The 22,709-nt window shown below is 42.4% G+C and overlaps 2 protein-coding genes across 2 annotated transcripts; both read left to right on the plus strand.

The window, feature by feature from the left end:
- The first annotated feature begins 2,667 nt into the window (after positions 1-2,667).
- LOC128712513 (S-adenosylmethionine sensor upstream of mTORC1) lies at positions 2,668-3,684 on the plus strand. Its single transcript, XM_053807404.1, has one exon. The coding sequence runs from the start codon at positions 2,668-2,670 to the stop codon at positions 3,682-3,684; it is 1,017 nt and encodes a 338-aa protein (XP_053663379.1).
- A 967-nt stretch (positions 3,685-4,651) lies between these two features.
- LOC128711674 (G-protein-signaling modulator 2) lies at positions 4,652-8,171 on the plus strand. Its single transcript, XM_053806557.1, has 7 exons — positions 4,652-4,696; positions 5,047-5,786; positions 5,941-6,505; positions 7,023-7,217; positions 7,287-7,372; positions 7,444-7,666; positions 7,752-8,171. Exons 1-7 carry the CDS (start codon positions 4,652-4,654, stop codon positions 8,169-8,171), a joined length of 2,274 nt encoding a protein of 757 aa, XP_053662532.1.
- The last annotated feature ends 14,538 nt before the right edge of the window (positions 8,172-22,709 follow it).

Raw genomic sequence — 22,709 nt, forward strand, 5'->3', positions numbered from 1 at the left:
CGCTCGGAACATGTGGCGAGTGGCGTCTCTTGATTTTGTTTGGGTGACATAGATTTGTTGCATTACCAGCATCAGCTTGATGTCACATTAAGAATGTGTCCCCGAAACACTCCGAAATGATTCAAAAGCAAGCATTATCACAACAAACATAATAAGTTGTGTCTGTAAACAAATCGAAACGCTTTTATGGACCGCCATGAGTGTAACGCATGTTTTGTGTCTAGAATACATTGATTAACATAGATGACCTATAAAGAAAGTCCTAGTCCTAAATTTGTAACCATAACTCTCTTACCTGCATCAGACGACATAAAAACTTGCCACCAATTTGGAGAAACAATTCTATTTTTGTAGAATGCAGAATGCTAAGGAATTCTGGTTGCAAAACTTTTAATTAAGGTATAGTTAACAACAATCAACTCATTAAACTAAATAAGCAGTATAAATCTTCTTGATGGCTGCCCAGAGCAATGTAATTACTAAAAGCGTAACGAAATTTGTCTATCGGTCTAGTGGCGCGTTGCTGAGGAGTAAGTGACAGGTGTCAAACAGAGAATGAACGCGCGAATTTTCAAAGACAAGGCCGTTATTGTCAATGTATTACTTTCGCGAGTGATGGGGCAATTTCGGTCCGTAAGCCCCTACGCATTGCGCACTAATTAAAAAGAATCTCAATTTAAGTCTCAAATTTGTTGTGACAACAGTGAAGAATGTGCTCCACAATTCCTACGCGAATGGAAAACATTTCAACGGCGTAATGATGCGCCTGTTGTGAAGTTTAAGCGTGTGTGTGCTGTTGTTAAAATTAATTAATCAACTCTTGGCTGTGCTTTGAGGGTTTATTGTTAGAAGAAGGATCCTTTACTGTTTGGAGATCGGGTGGAACTGATGCTACGCACTCCAACAATGCACTCCATTATGCACATCATGATGCCGCTCAGCGTCTAACTGAGACGACAGACCATGGGCGGCAATGTTTGATGATTTGATTTCACAGTTGGTGTTCGTGTTTGTTTTGCGTTGGATGCGTTACGAATGCAGCAAAGTATAGCTCCTTGGTCTAGCCTTCTGGTGTTGCGTCGTCTTTCACTAACCCATGAAAAGTTTTGTGCGGCGTGCGGATCTACTCGTATGATGAGGTCTTTTCGAATGAAATTCGGCATCTACCTATAATTCAGAGAGTACTGTGTCCAGCATGCCTTCAACGGCTTCAACATCTTCAATGGCACCTGCTGCGTTAAAGGGAGATTGTGGTTAAATCAATATTTAGCTCACCTAATGAAATGGCTGCAGATTGAGGCGTTTGCGTTCACGCCGACGACAGAAATGGACAAATTTTTGTGCTCACCCATAAGCCACATTTACCGTCCGCTTTTGGGGCACGGATTATGCAACCATTCACAGTACATTACTACCGAAACAATGGCAAACAATGGCCGGTTTAAATTTGACGGTTGAGCCGTCCAAATATAGTGACGATAATGTTTGCCTCGGTGACCGAAGGTGGACGCATTGCGTGGACTGGGTAGTTCGGATTGAGTTTTTTGTGAACTTTCTGCCTAAGCAAAGCAGTTTGTAGAGGCGTCCCAAGTGTTACCGTACAGTGTTAAAAGATGTGTTCTTTTATATTTTCGAGTAAGAGAACGTTTAGTTCATTATAGGCTCAGCTAATGTTCAGAATGGCGTAATCCTTTTTGCAAGGGGAAATCACAATACACTGTACCAAAATACACCTTACCGTTCATGTCTAAACAGCCGCCTCACTAAACGGTTAAAGTACACACCTTTCGTGAATAGCTGGGAGGCGGCCTGTATCTTTTACCATCTTTAAATTGCTAACCGGTGACATCAGACGCATGGCGTCGCTTGATCAGTTACTTTGTTTTGGAGCCTTAGCACCTGCCATGGATCGTTAGCCAGGCTCGAGAGACCATTTTTATGTAGCACGAAGTTTTCCAAAAGATTTAAGCGAGTTTTTTTTCCTAATTTTCCTGTAGTTCCTAGTCCTAGCAAGTCCTTGTAGTTTTTCAAGATTTGTTTTTGGGCGTTTAGAAACAATTTTCCTAGGAAAAGAGCCTGGCCGTTCTATTTGAATAAAAAATCGGTTTTCCTCATTTTTCTAGGGAGCAATAATTTTATACGGATTTTGCAAGAGGTTCCGCTTTGTTTCTTGGTCTTGGCCAATTTCTCTAAACAAGGAGTGTTGATTTTTTTTACTGTAATATCTGGAGCGGAGCAAATTGGGCGGACCGGGAGCAAATTGAGCATTTTGCTCATCGCTAGTGGGAGCCCCCTTAAAGTTTACCCAAAACAAGAACCACAAAGGAAATAATTTCAAGCAAATTTTACACTTTCGAGCAGCCGTTCTCATTCAAGCAGCTGTTATGATTCGAGCAAGCACGTTTCTCACTGTGAATCGGAATTTGGAAGAAGTGAGAATGAACAATGAATTTATTTATATTATCGTAGTTTGTAACATGTTAATTCTGTAAACCACGCATGAAAAACGAATTAGTAAATAAATTAATATCGATTAGTTCGAAAATTTTCAATTTCCTCCAAATGTCAAGTTATTTATTAAATGTTTTCCCTTTTTAATTTGTCCACGGCTTCATTGTTTGTTTACGTTTAGGATCCAACTCAACACGCTTTCGTATTGGATTTTCGATGGCTACACAAGAGCAGCTAGAACTATCCGGGCTTATAAAGTCCGTCCATCAACGACTACGTGAATCGGCAAAGGAACAAGATCCGGAAGCGGTATGGAAAGAACACGTTCGTGACGCAGATTTGTTAAAAAGCTACGCAGAAGCAATGCACAAATTGGCAACCTGCTACTGGGATCGGACCATGGAAGTGAGCTGCAAACGATCGAATAGTCGCATCGAATGGGTTGTTGCATCTTGTCGGTGTTACTTTCATGGAGCAACACCGCTTCTGTACCTGTTTCGCGAGAAGGATGACAAAGTTATGCAGGCAATCGATGCCGGCTACAATTACCTGCATCGTCCATACTCGATCGAACGAATAAGGCTGCTTGATGTGGGTAGCTGTTACGATCCGTTCTCATCCTTTCCAGACTTTGATGTAACGGCCATCGACATAGCACCGGCATGTTCTTCAGTGTGGCATTGTGATTTTCTAGAAGTAGCAGTGAATCAAACCATCACAAAACCGTTAACTTCAGATGAAAACCATTCCATCGAGACGTTCCCTGCTGATCATTACGATGCGATTGTTTTTAGCTTGCTGCTAGAGTATCTGCCTTCGTCCGAGCAACGATTGCGATGTTGCCAGAAGGCGTACGATTTGTTAAAATCAGAAGGAATCCTGCTCATCATAACACCAGACAGCCGACACCAGGGAGCGAATGCGAAATTGATGAAAAATTGGCGCTACACGCTTGGGCTGATGGGATTTTCGAGGATAAAAATCGAAAAGCTAGAACATGTAACGTGCATGGTGTTTCGAAAAAGCATTTTTCCAGCAGTGGGTAAAAGATGGTGTGATATACATCGAGAAGCGTATATGCAACCATTGTTGAACATTCCGCAGGACTTCAACGAACCGAAGCAGGAGGAAAAGGATGGCTGTGCTGTAGATGCGCCTCGAACGGATGAAGACGATGGAGAAATAAAGGAGGCTTTTGCTGGATTGCCTTTTGTAGGAAGTGAAAAGGAGTAATAAACCGTAATGTTTTTGTTTTTAAATGATTCTTAATTTATTGAACCATTTTAAAATGATTTTTTCCGCCTTGACAACGGTTGCCATACGGTGTCCCTTTGAAAATTTAGTTAATAGTTCTGAAAATTAAAAAACGTATTTTGAAAAAAAAGTATTATTTTCTATAATAATGCATTTGTGAACTTTTATCGATTTCAATTTGCAAATTTACAAAAACCAAATGAAAATTTTTAAAACGTTCATTTCTTTATTTTCAAACCTACTGTCAAACAAACTGTCATCTTGCAAGACCGTGGAGGTTCACATGGTGCCGTGTTGTAGTTGTTTATTGGTAGAAATTGAACGATAGTTTAGTGCAAAGAAACTACAAAAGTTGATTGCAACTTTAGTGTGATTATTACACGGAATGCTACGGATTGCTGTCGGAAGCGGCCAATGTACCGCAACGTACGCCATTTGCCATTTTACGTGAACAGTGAATGTGGCTTCTGTTTTAAAGAGAAGTTGGCAAAGTCTCCATTGATAGCGATCGAATGCCCTTAAAAGAATGTGTTCGTAAATAATACCGTGGTACAAGAATACTCCCCGCACTGAGAGATACTCGCATACCGTGTAGTGCACCGAGCTTGGAAGGATTGTGTTTTTCGGAATACTCGTCATTGATATTAACCGCAATATCTGAATCTTCATCCAGTCGATCCCAAAAAAAAAAAAAACAAATTGCTGCTGAAGATGCTTGCCTAGGCAATGCGAGAGTATAGGAGTGAACGAGCAAGCGAGTGAAGCGAGCAGAGCGGAAGACGAGAAACAAACAAAACACCACCGTCTTTATACAAGGGAAAGTGTTTTCCTTTCGGTGAACGCGAAACGTTTTTCTTTGCTGGTTGCCAAACCGAATATCGACAGCTGCAGCAGGAAAGCACGAAAAAAGGTTCCAACATTCCAATCAACACACGCCCGTGTTACGATGTCGTCACTTTCGGCGAGCGCTGAAAATTTATCCAGCGATCAGGTAATGTCGGGTGGATGCAGTTTTTTGCTTCAATCCATGTTTGTGAAGCGTTTACAAACGTTCCTACGCGAAGACCAAGATGCGCTTAATTGAAAAACAACCCGCAAGTCTGTTTTTCATTTGTTGCTTCAAATGCCTCCTTCACCCTCGTATGACCCACAAAAAAGACATGGTGAATCATAAACGGTACTGTTGTAACGCGGTACCGAACGATGAGGAATCGAGAAGGAGGAATTTGACAGCAGCAGGGTGCAGATGAATTGCCGCGTTTGTACGCTGAGGGCGCCAAGATTAATTAAGTGTGGCTTTGCTATCGTGTCTCATCGTTGCACTGTTCCATTCTTTCACAGAACAACGATGGTTCTTCGATGTGTCTCGAGTTGGCGCTGGAGGGCGAACGGCTGTGCAAATCCGGCGATTGCCGAGCGGGTGTGGCATTCTTCCAGGCTGCCATCCAGGCCGGTACGGACGATCTGCGTACACTCAGTGCCATCTACAGTCAGCTGGGGAATGCATACTTCTACCTCGGTGACTACACGAAAGCCATGCAGTACCACAAGCACGACCTTACGCTCGCACGTTCCATGAACGATCGGTTAGGTGAGGCGAAGTCATCCGGCAACTTGGGCAACACGCTCAAGGTAATGGGTCGGTTTGATGAAGCGGCCATCTTCTGTCAGCGTCATCTGGCAATAGCGCGCGTCCTGGAGGATCGACTCTCGGAGGGACGTGCTCTGTACAATCTTGGAAATGTATATCACGCCAAGGGCAAACAGCTGGGCCAGAAAGATCCGGGGGATTTTTCGGCCGAGGTGCAAGATTCGCTACTAAAGGCGGTTGACTTTTATCAGCAAAACTTGCGGCTGATGCGCGAGCTTAACGATCGTGGAGCACAAGGGCGGGCGTGTGGAAATCTCGGCAACACGTATTATCTGTTGGGTGAGTTTGAGACGGCCATCGAGCATCATCAGGAGCGGTTAAGAATAGCACGCGAGTTTGGTGATAAGGCAGCCGAACGGCGAGCGAACAGCAACCTGGGCAATTCTCACATCTTTCTCGGCCACTTTGAGCAGGCGGCTAATCATTACAAGTGAGTAGTGTGGATGTTAGTCAAGAAGATCATTTGTGTAATTTAAAACAAGAGCGGGAATATTAACGGTTTTTTTCTGTTTAGACGAAACTTTTTGTTAGCTTGCTGCGTTAAGAATATTGATTCCTGTTATCGTAAAACGTTTGTTTTCCAGGCGTACTTTATCATTAGCGATCGAGCTCACGGAACGTGCGGTAGAGGCACAGGCGTGTTACAGTCTTGGCAATACCTACACACTGTTGCGCGATTTCCCCACGGCGATCGATTATCATCAGCGGCATCTGGCAATTGCGCAGGAGCTGGGCGATCGTATCGGGGAGGCACGTGCCTGCTGGAGCCTTGGCAATGCTCACACCTCCATCGGCAATCACGAAAAAGCTCTACATTACGCCAATTCGCACTACCTGCTGGCGAAGGAGTTGGGCGATATGGTGGGCGAAAACACGGCCAGCATGAACATATCCGATCTGCGCCGAATGCTTGGCCTGCCGGAACTGTTCAACACGGATAGTGTCGGTGTAGTTGACACCGGTGCACATACCGCCACCGTAATGAAGGGACTATCCGATGGAGTCGACAGCGAAACAGGAGCCATGCACCGTAATCAGCAACCGCTGCACGGCCAAACACATGCGACAGCGGCAAAGGTAGCGTCTCTAGCGGCAAATAAACAGCATCGCTTACGTCGACAGAGCATGGAGCAGCTAGACCTAATTAAGGTATGTTTTACGATGTTTGATCGAACTCGGTAAACATTGGCCTCGGGGGGATGGGAAATGGGGTGGGGATGTGTGTGAGCGTGAGATCGTTATCGCTAATGCGGTCGGTCTCGGGGTCCATCCTACGCAAAATAACTGCCAGGCAGCTATAATCAAGGGCAAACAATGATAATCGATGGGAATATGTTGAATGCGTCTGGTGTTGGGTAGCATCATGGGAAGTGGAATTGATAGGCTCAACGCCGCGCGTTCAGCAACAGCGTTTTGATTGGTGCTGGAAGTTCGTATCGAACGGTGCAATAGGATGTCGTTTTATCATGCACTCACATATTGGTTGAGTGAAGCAAGGCAGTCCAAAAAAGAGTAATGCGGTCTTATCATACTGGTAAGATAAGAATATGTTGCCAAAATTTCCCCGGAACTTTCCCCCGAGGGTTGAAGATCATAAAAAACACGGGAACTGATAGTGAGTAAATCTATTGGATCGAGTGACTAATGTGATGGGTTTTGTTTGTAGTTAACGCCTGATGGCAAAAAGCTGGCACAGCACAACGTGCAAGAGAATCAAACGACCAATGCGCAGGTACCACCGTCCCAACCGTCGAAGGTGAAAAAGAGCGAAAACAGCTTCAAGAACAACGATGAAGATTTCTTCGATTTATTGACTCGATCGCAGAGCAAGCGTATGGACGATCAGCGCTGCACGCTGAAGGTTAGTATCGTGATGATGTTGGGATTTTCATTTGCACTTCTAATTGTTGAATTATTGCCTCTTTTTTAGTTAACGCATGCCGAAAGTGTTGATTCTGCAAGGAAACCTTTAACGCAACATAACAGCAACAACCCACCGGCGGGCAAAGAGAATAGGTTGTGTCATTAATCATTCCACTTTGGCCGTGTTCCACAAGTATTAACTGAAAGTGTCTTTCGCTCCCTAGGAACGTGCTTCTGGAAATGATTGCACATTTTCAATCGGAACGAATGGATGAACAACGAGCCCTATTACCCGGATTGAAACGAATATCACTTGGTAATGCAAACAATATGAGCCATCCTACAAATAATAACGAGTCGGCCCCAGGTTCGACTGCGAAGGAAGATCCAGTCGCTCTTGGTACACCACCGGACGATGCGTTCCTAGATATGCTGATGAGATGTCAGGTAAGTGTTTCATATAGGCTGTTATCCAGAATATACTTAAAGCACTTAAAGCTAATTGTGCGTTGCGATTAACCATGACCAAAAGGGTTCACGGATTGAGGAGCAACGGTCGGAGCTGCCAACGCCAAATATAACGCTCGATGCTGAAGCGAGCGATGTACCGGTGGTCGCACCAGCCAAGGCCACCTCGAACAGCGGCGCTACCGTTCCGGATGAGGATTTCTTTTCGCTTATCATGCGCCTCCAGGGCGGCCGTATGGAGGATCAACGTGCCACCGTTCCGCTGAACAACAATCCGAACCGCAGTGGCAACTCGGACCAGCAACACAACCATGCCAATGGCACCAATGGGAACAGTCTTAATGCGAGTGGTGGCGTAAATAATAATAACGGTTCAAATAGTAGTACTGCCAACAATGGTGCCAACGTCACCAACGGGAATGCTCCGAACAGTAGCAGTACCAGTAGCAGCGGTGCGAGTAGCGTTGGGAAAAGTTTAAAATGATTTTACTCATTCGATCGTTAGTAGCACTGTAATGGGGCATTAACGGTCACAAAACGCGGTGACAGATTGCCAACTTGATAGGTGAACCGTACCGGCTCAAATGGTAAATGATTGTGTGGCGTGTTATTAAAACACACAACGGGATAATCTTTGTCCTTTTCTAGTTTCCTTCTTTGTTGTGCGTATATAAGCAAAGCGTACAGTTCATAGTATTGGAGAATTTTAAAACTTATCCCACGATTTCATATCATTCAAATATCAAATGTGTGGCGTTGGGCGATTGACAATATTTTAATCAACATTTAATTGTTTTACGATACGGCTATTCATGGCTTTTTTTTTATTTTACCAGTAAACTGGGGTGGATTTAATGAACGAAAGACACATTGGGTGTGTTGAGAACAAGATTGTCCATTGTGAAGTTACATCGATGTACGAATGTACTGCTTTCTAGCGAATATATTTGTCCCGTCCATTTTTTAAGCACGCATTTATGTTGAAGCAAAATTGTGACATATGTTTGATTGGTAAGTTAAACTTTGTTGTTTGATTGATCAGAATATGTGAATATATTTCTTTTCCAAAAACTACTGCTGTGAAACTATCTAAACCTTTTGAACCCAAGCTGTGAAATTAGAGTTCAGAGTTCGTGAAACAAAAACTTTTTCAAATGATAAATGTAATCCAACTGAAAGGAATTTATGAGTACAATTTTTTTTTATCGGAGAGAAGTGCTTTTCTAGCTGTGGTCCAACAATTGCGATAATAGAAATATTTATTCCCGCAACGCGTTGAGAGGGGTTGAACAGATTTTTTTTCGACATTCTAGTTACATGATATCTGCACCACCATAGGGTTTCGCCTACTATTCTTTTGATTGTAGTAATTGTGCACTTGTAATGGATTTATATCATTGCAAGCTACATTGTCCCTCCCGATTTAGTGTTTAAGTAAGCAGTAGAGCAAACCCGAATGCCATTGGTAGAATATAAGAGTTAACAGGTTAGAATGGTTCGATTAGAAATTAAAGCTTGATTAGGCCTGATTTATGTTCGGTTTGGGAAGCTATCATTGCTATGTTTATTGATTTTTTTACAGATAGAGTAAAGCATCTCGCATTAAAGCTTCTCCCGAAGCAAGAAGAATAAATGAACATACAATACACTATTTAAGAGCATAAAAAATGATACAGCAAAGTCGTCGTCCCCGCGTTAGATGTGGCTTACAATGCGTGGCGCAATGCTAACGAAATCTTCCATTCCCACTTCCTATTGAAGTACCACTAGCATTGCACAACCCAGAGCAGAAAAGGGTCCTATAATCTGTGGAAGCTATCAGGCACACTCGTATTGCTACCTCCGCTTCCGATTGGGTAGAATTAAATGATATATTATCATTCCGCTAAATTCTATAGATAAGGGATCGGTGAAGGAGCAGGGAGAGAAGGAGAGGGGATCCATTCGACGATCCAGCCACTTAGTAATTAGTAACGTAACACCTTCCAAACGTAACGAAAACAAATACAAAGTGCGAACTCAACCGGTAGGAACAAAGCATTATTACTAATCAGGTATTAAAACATCTCTTAACCAAAAAACGATAACATTGGAAATCTAAACGTCCCGCCTAATATGCTCTCGAGTACGCAGCAGCGTTATCTGTTGATATATACGAAATTTATACATATTACATACCATTTATACACACTCTACCGATCCATTGCGATATCTTTAATGGTGCGTAGTGCGGATTCCAACACCCCCTCCCCACAACTCTTAGCAGCACTAGAGAGTGAGTGCGCCTGCCAAAAAAACACACACAACAATCTTTGTATCCGCATTTCTATAATGTACAATCGGCCGTCAAACGCCATATTTCAACAATTCCGTAATTGTAAAGTATAGATCGAAATGGTTTAGTGCATTCGATTGGGTAATGCCGCCCGGTCGAAGTTCATATCATTCGTCTTTAGATGGCTTTGTTGTTTGGTGGAATAGAATACAATCTGCTGTTAATTTATATTTCTACAGGTGGTACTATAGTTAGCAGTTTTTACAACAATCGTTTTGGGAGTTTTTACTTTACTGGATAGTGTTGGCATGTTCGGCATAGAATATAAAACACTGAACTATATAAATTTGGCTGAATGATAGTTTTTACTGCTGGTTTCTCTAGCGGAGGCGATTGAAACAACCGAGCAAAGGTATAGGAACGAGCAGTGACACAAATCTCCCTTACTCGAATAACAATGTTCAGCGAACGTAAACGAATCTACAGCCCATACCAATCAGAGCCCTATTTCTATCATGGACGACATTATCACGAGCTGCTAAATGAAAATAATGATAATAAAGTATCTACAATTTTCCAAATCCAAATATAATATGCGATGTAATAGAGATGAATTTATTGTGCGCGTATGGGAGACATGGGAGTACAATTTTGATAGTAAAGAAATTTTATTTATTTGCTATGGAAAGACTGGAACTTTTTAAATTAGTAACTATTTTTTGTGTTTTTTTAATTTATATTCTTTTAATCATCACTTTGCCGTATTGTCGAACATGACTTCTTTACCTATTTAAAAACTTTCTTCTGTTGTATTCTAAATATCTATATGTGTTTATTCTGCATATCTGTATATCTAACATGTCTATCTAGATTTAGCTTACTGATTTGAAAATTTATGATATCAGCAACAAAACGCTCTGTTTGAAATGTAAATATTTATTTAAATTATGAATTTATCATCACGCGCACGTACAAAAGTGGTGCGCATAAATCTCGCCTGGATATTTGAATTACCTACCTGATTTATGCTTCAATTACTTTTTCCAATCGGGTCGCTTAAAGCAAACAATAAAATTAAAACTCCACTTCCCATAGGCTTGCATGCATCGCATCTCGTTCACTTGCGACTGTCCTCCCAATGCAAACATAAGGTGTTCGCAAGATGAATGTAGAACGCCGCAAGCCAGATTTGCTGCGATGGTTTTGTGCCGGGGAAAGCGGGGGTTTGGGGTGGTAGCAGCATGATGCATCCCGCAGGCATTGATTCATTCGCTTATCACCTCGCTTGTGCATGGGTGTAGATGGGTGAAAGAAAACCAAAACGTAAAACACGGTGCACAAACCGACCAAGATTCGATACGTCACCTTTTTCCCCCATGGACGATCGTGGCCAACGGCGCTTGCATTTCGCAACAGTTTCCTTCACACAGGCATCGGCTCGAAAGCGCCCCAAACGGATAAAACAATTTACACGTATTCGAGTGGTAATATCAATATATTATGCTAAAAACACCTCACTCGCCTCCCACAAAGGCGTTCCGTTTGTGTTGGGGTGATTTGAAGTGCGCCCAACGTTCGGTTTGTGCAAGCATCGGGAAGCATCGTGGGTCTGTGGGTTGCGGGTTTGGTAAAATAAATAATAAAATCGAAATGAACCGTTTCTTTCCAACCTTGTTTCTCTTCCGAATCGATTGGAAGAGGTCGGATAGGAGCGGCAGGAGGATGGGACGGGCCGGGTTTTCAATATTTGCAAAGCGAACGCTCTGAGCGCTGGGGATCTGTCCGATGGATTATTTATCCATTTCAATTTTGGTGCGCATAACCGATCGGTGCACCATCGTAAGCGATCAACGTTTTGGAACTGTGGCGCGAATCGTTTACGTTTCCGGGACAAAAGTGATAAGATAAGTAGAAATTATGTACATTAAGGCGAAACTTGCTAATAGAGGAATGTACTGTAAACAAGTAAATGATTTAATTTTTATTTTATTTTTCTAGCGGATGATTGTTCGAAAATAGTTGCATGCTAAACTTAGTTTGGTTGTCTAGACTATTTATAAAGTTTTTTTTATAGTTAGTTATACATTTTTACAACCAAATAGCAGTGCTTTCCATACTTTTAATTAAGATTATATAATATTTTCACGTTTTATTACTTGCAATCGATCACATGAAGTTTCTTAAAGTCTCTTTGCACGTTTAAATCCCAGTACAGGGATTTTCAGTCCAAGTTGCAACACTTTAGTCTTATCTGGAATCATTTCAAGTCAAACTGGAATGTCAAACAGAGATAGCACTGTAATTCACTTTCTAGAACTTTTACAACCGAGTTTGTTCAAAGTTTCCTCGATTGCTGAAAGTAATCTAATATAGGATTGAATTTAGAATGAAAATGAGAAGGATTAATGAGCTCCCTTGACATGTTTTAGTTAAAATTGTATTGTGTAATGGTACGCAGACCGAGGTATGAGACCATGGAAACAACCTTCTCGACGATCTCCAAATTCTGTACTATCTCAGTTTTATATAACTTTAAAAGAAGTTAAAATTAAATTTAATTATAATATGTATAATGAAACGTGTTGTTTGGATTTTTCATATTTCATTTAAAATATCGTATACATATAATCGTATATATCGTATACATATAAAACAATTAAAAATCGTTGATTTTATTTTTTCCTTCTCACTATTTACCCTAATGTGTGCCGGTCGATCTACTCTAGGGGAAGTGAGCATAAGCATCAAGGAGCATATTTGCATCAGGGCTGCACCCCAGGCAATCGCACTTCATTCACACATTTCTACACACCCGAGGTTGAATGAAACGGTTGGCAAAAACAAATTTAAGCACAAGCCAAGGCATTCTCGGTTCGAAGCTGGTGGGAATCGATCGCGAGTGCTGGCAGAGGCAGTACACGAGGCTATCATAAATTTCCTCCCTCAAATAGGATTTCCCACACGGCCGGCGGGTAAAACGGTACGAAGAGCATTGTGCCCGATATGCAAATGCTGTTTGCAGGAAGAGCTGTCGAGCTGTGTGTGAAATTCATTTTGCGAGTACGAGTAACCTCTCTCGCTCGTATCCCTTCCCTTCCTCCCACCCAAACAAGGATGCCGCCATTGCACCTGACCCGGGGGATGGAAGTTGCATGCGAGATAAATTTATGATCTGTTATCGATAAATAACACCTCAATTTTCAATAAACTAGCGAACAAATTGTCGCTCTGATGAATGTTTGGTCCAACACGGGACCCAATGCAGATCTTCATGGTGGTGCACTTGAGGATGCAGTTGGTGTTGTTGTGAGTTTGTTCGATTAATTCAAGACGAATGGCCTTCCTGGAGCATGGGGTATGCACAGCACGATTCGTCTAGGATTGGAAGAGCTCACGGTGTGGGAAAGAATTCGATGTACGGTGCGCCATCTTCGCCCAGGCATGGTCTAATCGGATGTGCTCCAGCACATGGACGACAGACGCTGCGAAGATGGCTTTCCGTTCTAACGCCGCTTGTTGCCTCGTCATACTGCTGTTTCATTGTCTTAATTTGTAGAATTACGCCTCCCGGGCAACACCCTTGATTTCTGTGTGCCCTTCGCTGCTTAATCCTCGCGTTTGTTTCTCGGGTGGGCGGACAGAAACGAGCAGTCAGGAAGCTTTTTTTTGTTGGACACCTGAAAATTATCGGCTCGTGTATGATTTAAATTCTGGTGGCTTTCCTGTACCGGGTTCTTCTCGCTTTATAATACTTGGTGAACTAGCTACTGTGCAGCATGTAAGGGGAAGGTAAAAAAAATCGACCAACAATCGCCAACTCTATAATTTTCTCATTGTGTAATTTCACTTTCCACCCTTTCGTGCCACCGGTGCGGTGTGCCAAGAATGTCTTGACCAATGGCGGTGGGGAGCGAATTAATTGAATAATCGACATAATAACGATGTGAAACAATGATTGGTGCCGCACGAGGGACTCCGAGAACCAATCGATCGATTGGATGGATCGAAGGCTGACTGGTCAAGTCTGCTGCAACGGCTCGGAGTCATGCTGACTCAGCGTTATGTTTATTTCGGGAAGGTGGACCAACGCCACCGAAGACGCCAAGATCCGGCATGGCATGGGTACCTTTGGACGTGTATGCTGTTTTTTTTTTTGTTGGAAAAGAAGGAAATGCCTATCGGTACAGTGTCCGCACGAGGTCGCTGAAGCCGCTAAGACACACACGCTTAGGCAGGACAGTCTGGCGAGGCGATGAACCACCGCTACCGGAAGAGCAGTTAACCATCCCACGAGATAAATACTTCCTCGAGAGCGTGTTAATGACAGGGCAGGTAGCCGCGAAGGAACCGCACTTCCTTACCAATCATCGCTAGGGGTCTCCTTGGACTTGACTTGGCCATAAAACGGTCCAATTCCCACCATACCAGGGATGATCCCACGTATTGAAGGGCCATTTTCCCGCTAATTAGGATCATTTTGCAACTGGAATGGTTGGCGCTCGGGATGGTTTCATTCGGTGGACAGTTTTTTTTTAGAATATGTGTCCGAATTTCAGGGAACTACCCTTTTTTGCCACCGTGAGTCAGTTGCCTTGTCACAGCGTTGTTGGTGGCACGACAAACGAACTGAAGATTTCTCAGGACTGCTGTTGTGTTTGGGTCAGCGAACGATCTCCGGCTAGCCCGTGAGATAGGAATGCCGGCTGCTGCGCACGAATGATGGTTTGCGTCCCAGTTTCGGGAACTATTTTCGGTAGCATCTTTAGGCGCAAGATAAGCATCTTCGGAAATGATGTATGGCTAGCTTCCTCTGTGAACCGGCACAAAGCGGAAGGGAAGCGTTATAAATTAAGAAATCGATTTTTACCTGGTCTCCGGTCTCCTGGTGGACGGTGTCGTTTTGTTTCGTTTCTTCATACTCGGGCAGATCCTTGGTATAACAAGCATGATGTACGGGGTTCATCGCTACCGTCCGAACAGAAGCGATCGTCGTGTCACCAAACCGTGAGAGAAGGATGTCGGGATCGGTATTTCATCGGCGTAACTATTCTGTTCCTAACCGGCGGTTCGGGTTAATCGTGGCATGAAAGATAACGTCCGCCCGTAATACAACCCATTTTGTGGGACCCAGACATTGAATATTGGTTCCTCATTTCGGATACTACCGTAGTTACCAGCGCTAGCCGGTGTGCGTAGGCAACCTCGACCGGTTGTACTATTGAGTTGTTTTCATCCCATTTTGGCCGATCGACAAACGCTTGTTGCTTGTCTACGGGAGGATTTATGTAGGCTACAGCGGTTAAGGTTTGCTGATAGATTTATGGCTCTACGAAAAGCAAACAAACAAACTATTTTTAGTTTAAAATATGTTCTCCTTGCATTAGTTTACTGCTGGCAGTTGTTTTGCTTTATAAGGGACAACCGGTAGCATTAACATTCATTAGCTATTAAAATAATGTGTTATTTGGGAAAATTACTCAAATGCGTAAAGACATTGTCGACAGTTAAATGTTTCTTATCTTTTTTAGATTTACATTATTATTTAAATTATTTTTGAGTATCTTAATTAAATAATTTACTATTTAATTAATTATTCAATTGGAATTATTATTTATTGACTAATTAATATTCAACTTAATTTTTAGATAATTAATATACTTAATAGCAATACGGATTGACATTTCTTCTTGAAATTATACAACTTTTCTAAACAGTTCAATAATTCCTAATAATAGAAACAACTAATGGCTAGACTAAAGAATTATACCTGCCATGTGTTGCTCTGAAAGAATAATACTTGTCAGTCAGCCAGTTGGAGGATAAATCCCAGTGTTGGAAGAGTATCTTTACTTGGCTAAGATATCAATATATCAACCTCAATAATTTTCGAACCGCTGAAGACTACTCATAAATTTAAGTTTAAGAAGACTAAGGAAGACACTACAATTTAGACTAAACGGTGTACTGAGTGACAGACAAGTTATTAAATGACGCTTGTTGAGAAGATTGACTTGGATTGTGATGCATAAATAGCGCCTTTTCACACGCCAAGACGAAAGTAAAAGGCATTCAGAATCATTTGTGGTTAAAATGCTACTAAGATGAAGATTACGTAGACTGCATTTTTTTTTTGGATCGATAATATGGTTGCTAAAAAAAAGTTATTTAAGGAATACTCAAGAGTTGATTAATTTAATGGAATGTTTATGAATGGATTAATTGAATTTTTGAATTTTTGTATATTTACCTTTTGTATACTTACCTTTAAGCTTTGAAACTAAAATGAAGGTAATGCAACAAATTAGTTATCTCGTTCTATCATTTTGGTTTTGTAAATAACGAGTTGCTTTGCTGTATATTCCCAATTGTATCGTGCTAGTTTCAATTACCTTCTATTTCCTATTTGTACGATCATCGTTCTTTTCATCTAGTTTCCTTTTAAATCCTGACTGAATTCAATTAACTGACAGTACGCTCTTTTGTTTGAACTTATTTAAAGAAAACCAAAATAAAAGTAAATAAAACACGACTCACCGCATCTACTACGGTCGTGCCGACGTGCACGGTACCGCATAAGGATAGAAACGATCCTCCGTAAAACCATCGCGCTGCTTCTGGCACGATGGCGGCACCAAATAAGCCATCGATCCTCGGCATTCATCGGCAAGGTGACGAGGATCGCGGTGAAAAGCGTTTTCTCAAAATTGCCACCAGACCGTTGGTGATTTATGTAGTAGGAAGCCAAAAGACGGGGAAAATCCCGTAGTGAGTGGATGTGAAGCCGAAAAAAAAAACCAAGAACACGATCCGGCCACTTATTAATTTTTGTGCGCACAGTGAATGAATGCACCACCTAAAAGGAAGTAATCAAATTTGTTCAATATTAAATACTGTCAAAGTACAACTTAATGAAACTTCGGACGCGAAGTGGATTGGAAGCCGTAAATGGAATGCTCTGGAACGCACTGTTGCTGTTAAGAACTTTTTTTCTATATATTTTTGTGCTTGAAGAAAATCCAACTGCTCGCCTTATTTTTGGGGCATGGCGACCAATCCATTCCCAAAACGGGCTTCCCGGAATGCCTTAATTGCGTCAAATCAGGTCGCCATAATTTGTCATAATTTTGGGCTTCCGTTCGCTTGCGTTCGGTTTGTTCGGTGAAGGATGATATCCTTCCGATTAGGGTTCCGATTCCCGCCGGTTAGCGTGCGTTTGACTTGCCAAGGTGAAAAAGATCATCCCCTGCACCAACCGTTGTCGGCATGAAAGTGATCTGTTTTGTGCGCGTATTTGGCTGTGTTTCTTCGCCTCATCGCCACTGACACATACCTTTGGAAGCGTAGTTCAGTATGCATTCGTTCTGAAACGGGTTTGTTCTATAGTTGTAGTGTTCTGTTATTTTGCCGTTGCGTTTTGATCGCTCTTCCGTTCCTAAATCTGTGGGCTAGATTTGTGAGGAAAGAAAAAATACTTTACGTGAAATTGAATTATTCGGTATTTCGCTAATTGGTCTGGTTTTGCTTTGTTCGGTAGTGATTTTTTCGACAGATTTTCGAAATGCATGTTCCCCATTTGCTCGCTGATAATCCACTACCGTTGGGTTGATCGAAAAGTGCTTCAATTGAGGGAAGTGATTTTGGATATTAATTTTTTATTTGAATAAAATAAAATTGTTTCCTTTTTTTGGTTGGAGACTCACACCCTTCTAAACAATAATACTGTCTTAACGATCTCCAGTCACACAAGTCTCCATTTTGGATGCTTTCTTTATTGTTTCTTTATTCACTTCCTTATTCCGATTCTTCCGATCTTCCGATTTTTGTTTCCTTCCCGTACATAAACGTTCGCATTTTAGCTCGGTTTGCAATTATGTAAATAATGGGAAAGCTTCCGAGAGAAGAAAATGTAAAGAAAAATGGACGTAGCGTATACAACAAAACAAAACTGCAACAAAACCCATAAAAAAGAATTTAAAAAAGTAAAAACAAAACCAACGAAAGTGTGTAACAAATCAACGGTTAAAACTAAACAAACGCATTTTTGAAGAAGCAGCATAAAGGATGTAAATAAAATAAAAGAAAAGAAAAGTAAAGAAAAGAGAAGAAGAGAAGAATAAAAAAAAGAACGAAACACTTCACGATAACAAAGAACAAAGAGGTTTGAAGAATACAAAAGTATAGAAAGCTAAAAAAAGTGTCCGCAACAGTTCCACAGCAAACTTCGCGAGTAGACAAAATCCTCCACAGAATCCGTGTGTAATCTTCATTTGTTCTCTTTCATATTTTTTCCACCTTTTGTGTTTTCTCTTTCGGTTTGTGACGCTTTTTTTGTTTTGTTTGTTTGATGCTAAAATGCTTCTTTAGCGATTTTTATATTTTGTTGTCTTTCGTTTCTCTCTCGTGCAGTTTGCTTCCTCCATCGCGATGGTTTTAAAGCATTTTCCAATGTTGCACTCCGGCGTAGGTGGCGCAAAACCAAAAAGAAGGACGTGATCATTGTGAACGAGGCAAAAAAAAATGTTTCGACACGATCGAAATGTTCCTGCACTTCATGCGGAAATTTTATCAGCATCCCATTCGACGACGTATTCCCGTGGAACGGAAGCGCTACTTCGTACTGTGCGCTCCTGTCGCTGACCTCGAGCACACCGCATATAATTCTCTATTGTTTTTAACCGGCCTCCCATCCTCAGTGTCATCCTGATGCGGATGCGCAAAACTTCACGACCCGACCCGATCGGTCGTGGCTCACAAATCCTCGGCGCGTTTCCGATCCGATTCCGGCGTACTGACGGCAACACGAACTTGAAATCGTCCAATCGGTGGCGGATGATCACCGCCCTACCAGGAATCAAGTCGTTGCCAAAATGGGGCTCACCCGGTGGAAAAGTATTCCTTAATTGGATGCAAATTCCATATTGAATTTTTACCACGATTCACCCCGATCCTCGACAGTTATTTGCTGACGCTGATGCTGCTTCTGCTGACCTCGTCCTGGATGCGCGGACGCGCACCAAAAACATTGGAAGGGCCGGACACTAGGTCGCCCCCCCCCGGCCGTTTGCTGCATGATGTTCGATTTATGTACCACGATAACGGTAACAGTTTGGTGTGGTGTGGCTTGATTTTCGGGGAAATATTTGCACAGCATAGAACACAGTTCTGCACCTTCGCTTATCGTGCTGGTGGCATCGTTTTACCGGGAATATGCAGCAGCACGTTGCATATTTGTTGGGTATGCATTTTGCTGCCAAAATCCCAAAGGGAAAAGGAAATTCTGAAAGATAAGATCAACTGTTATCGAAGCAATAGGAAACAATGGTGTTGAGTGTTGTACGTGTGGATAGTGGTTTTGGACTTGTTACTTTATTTTTTGACTACAATGTACAATGCTACTATCTGTTCGGATTTGTTCGTTGGTACATGTTGGCGGTTAACTGCCAGTTAGTTAACAGACAAACACTGGCCAAACGTCATTCAGCCCTACGAACTACGATCTACTTTTGATTTCATTTCGCTCTTCTCAAATTGTTTCATTTTGTCTGTTACTGTTGGTGCTATAATCACATCAATATTCACACTAAATACTACGCATAATACCTGATAATACTACACAATGCTACTAGCTTGTTGCCAATTTTCCTCTGAGATTTTCTATATCCTTTAGCATCTTATCTACAACTCTCTACATGGTTTTGTATTACAGGTTTTTGTGTGTTTTGTATTTGGTTTGTTACATCTCGACCAACTCTCTAGCGACTCCACCAGAAGTATCACATTCGCATCTCAAACTCGCCGGGTATTCCAAGCGTACGACAACCATCACGTACCGCTTTCTTACATTGCACCACCGGATCCACCAGGAGTTGCATTCTATACACGCCTTTCGGGCAGTAATTATGCTCAACCTGTGTTGTATCCCTGCCTGCAGATCGTCATCCAACGTCACACAACAGCTTCAGATTCCAACCGGGACGCGTGTCCGTACGTGCGACCAACTCTGGCGACTGATTAACGGTGACGCATGTCCACGCGAACCACATGCGCACGACCACATCCATCTATCCACCGTTCCGGATAAAGCGTGGATTCGATACGAAGAATCTCAAATCCCTGCACGGCTTGGGCGGACACGAATTAAACGTTGCTTCGAAACCATTCGTTCGAGTATGCTTCAACATAAAGTAAGCCATTTTATCGGTGTCGGCTATTTGGTAAACTATTCGCAAATGGTTCTCGACCGTGTGCGAACAGGTTCCGGGCATACGGTTCAACTCCGTTTGCAGCTTCCTTTGGGGTTTGTAGCTGACGGAATGACGGTCGGGTTACTGTTGGTGAATTCCCATTAACAAGCTATAATTTGCGTATTTTATTCGAAAAATGTTAATGCAATGGATTGCATTTGTTTGACATGAAGTCCGCTTCACCCGGCCGGGTACGCACGGATTGAGGATTCAGAGTGGAGGATGTGGAAGAATTTACATGAAATTATAGTTGCGTAAAAGTGTGTTTTTTTTTGCCTTTCCCGGTTGGAAAGTACATTGCCAATACCGCATAGGAGTAAATATGCAATCAACGATAATTGTCATCGTTATGGAATATGATGACGTTGATTTTGCTCTTGGTAATGCATCTGTTAAACGTTAAGTTATCTTGAGAATTTGTGCTTGAGAATGTTGCATAATTTAGAAGAAAACAGTGCAATGCAATGTTAACTCTCTAAACAATACGAACAAAACAATACAATAGTTGTACTTTAAACCAGATCCCCTATTGCCCTTGTAAGGCTGAAATGTATTCATCTTCTTCCTTGCTTAATGCCATCCAATCATGTCCCAAGACTTCCACCCAAACGATCATTAATCATGCTTGTGCAGCTCGTTTGTCTCCAATACGAAATGCCGCGAAGAAAGCGTTACTGGGGTTTGTGCTTCGACGGCACCTGTCAGACAACGATAGTGTGAAGACATTCGCGTACCTACAGAAGGTGCTCACGCGGTACAACACCAACCGGGTACGGTCGCTGTCACCGTGATTTTTGCATCTCAATCCCACACCGGGACGACATTATTCACACTTTGTCCGTTTGTCGTGTCGTTTGTCACTAATGCTGCCTCCTTTCCCTCGTGGAGGTTGTTTGCCGATAATTGGTCTTTAATTGGATAATAAGATTTGTATCTTTTGTTGCCCCCCTCCTTCCCCAGGTCAAACCAACGGGGCAAACGATCATGTCCGAATAGAGGTAGGTTGTTTGTTTTTGAGTCGCGATCGCGGTACTCCCGTGCCGGTAATGAATATCATTAATACACTTTTCAAATCTACTGCAAAGCCAGTGACATGAATAAAATAAAAACGAAGCAACCAGGAAGGTAAAGTTCATCAGCTGTGGAAGTGCAAACCGTGTACCAGTTCATTAAAGCTACATCGTGTCATTCGCGTCCCGCTGAGTGCGTTTGTGCGCCGCAGGAAAGGGGGGGTTACACTTGGGGCGGTAGTGCATCGAAGCAAAATAATTAACCCCTCCCCGAAATGGAGAATGCACTGCTGCACCGCGAGCAGCACAACAGTTGCTGTTATGCTGCTGTACGAACTTATTGTAATTGGTGCACCTTCCCAACCATCGTTACGTTACCGTTACCGGACCGAAAACCAAACCAATCTTCGGTACGGCAGCCAGAGAAACAATCGACCAAATGAACTTACATATTTGCTACACGAACTAGGGCGATTGTAGTGTGTGTCTGTGGCGGGTTTGTGTTTTTGCATGGTAAATTAATTTGTACCACTAATTTGTACTCCGATGGGCCGCGATCGCGTTCGCATTTGTCAACAGGGGTAACAAACGATCGCAAAGTTTCGGTGTTGCCCTCGATCGGTTAAACATAAACTTCATGGCACCGGGCTAACCATCCGGAAAGGAATACGGAAGCTTCTTTGGGGATGAAGAAATGACAATTAAAAGAGTATGAAAAGGATGGATCGTTTAATTATATCGCACATCCACGCTCGTTGTTTGCGCGCGCGTTGAAGTCTTTCGTTTGACACGGCTAGACGGGTGGGTGATGAGAGAGTTGCATAATGGGCAGCAAAAAATGTTGTCCATGTTTTTACGTAACAATTTCCTCTCGTTCTACCACATTCAGTTTGACGATGGTCCGTTTAGTACCGTTTTGCACCCAATTTAATTTCATCGAAAAGAACAGTTTTTTTGTCGTTCACTAGCACTTTTCCAATTAAACCCTCTTAGTCCGGTTTGCTTCCGCCTTCCGTCACCATCATCACCAACCGACCTTGATTGGGTGTAAATGTATGCAAACAGTAGCAACAATAATGAAACATTGTGTACACGTGTTTGTTCTACGCTACGGCCGAAAAACCTACTATTAAATCAATTACGATTTACATTCTCGCTGGAAGGGGGTCACAACCGGGCGAGTGAGTGCTCGTCCACGGGGAGGCCATTTTGTTTGGGCCAACCAGTTGTGGTGGTTGTTGGGTTTACCGTTTTGCCCTTAAAATCCCCACAGTCACCTCGAGCAAACGTGCAGCATATTCACACTTTCGCTCGCACTAATCGTTTGTTGGTTTATCGTATTAATTAATTACAAGCACTGGCGCGGGGTAGCGAACTATGATTATAAGGTCGGGCACAAAAGGGAGGTAAAGAGCAGAACATATTTAACACTTTACCATCATCCGGACCAGTTGGTTGAGTGTGGTAGAATGGAAACCGTTTAGTTCTAGCAG

The sequence above is a fragment of the Anopheles marshallii genome, chromosome 3, assembly GCF_943734725.1.
Source record: "Anopheles marshallii chromosome 3, idAnoMarsDA_429_01, whole genome shotgun sequence".
In the NCBI taxonomy this organism is placed as follows: domain Eukaryota; kingdom Metazoa; phylum Arthropoda; class Insecta; order Diptera; family Culicidae; genus Anopheles; species Anopheles marshallii.

Excerpts from the sequence above, each read along its gene's own strand:
- LOC128712513 (XM_053807404.1), top strand. The coding sequence starts at position 2,668 with ATGGCTACACAAGAGCAGCTAGAACTATCCGGGCTTATAAAGTCCGTC.
- LOC128711674 (XM_053806557.1), top strand. The coding sequence starts at position 4,652 with ATGTCGTCACTTTCGGCGAGCGCTGAAAATTTATCCAGCGATCAG. Across the intron at positions 7,218-7,286 it reads ATCAGCGCTGCACGCTGAAG|TTAACGCATGCCGAAAGTGT; the intron begins GTTAGTATCGTG and ends CCTCTTTTTTAG. Across the intron at positions 7,667-7,751 it reads ATATGCTGATGAGATGTCAG|GGTTCACGGATTGAGGAGCA; the intron begins GTAAGTGTTTCA and ends CATGACCAAAAG.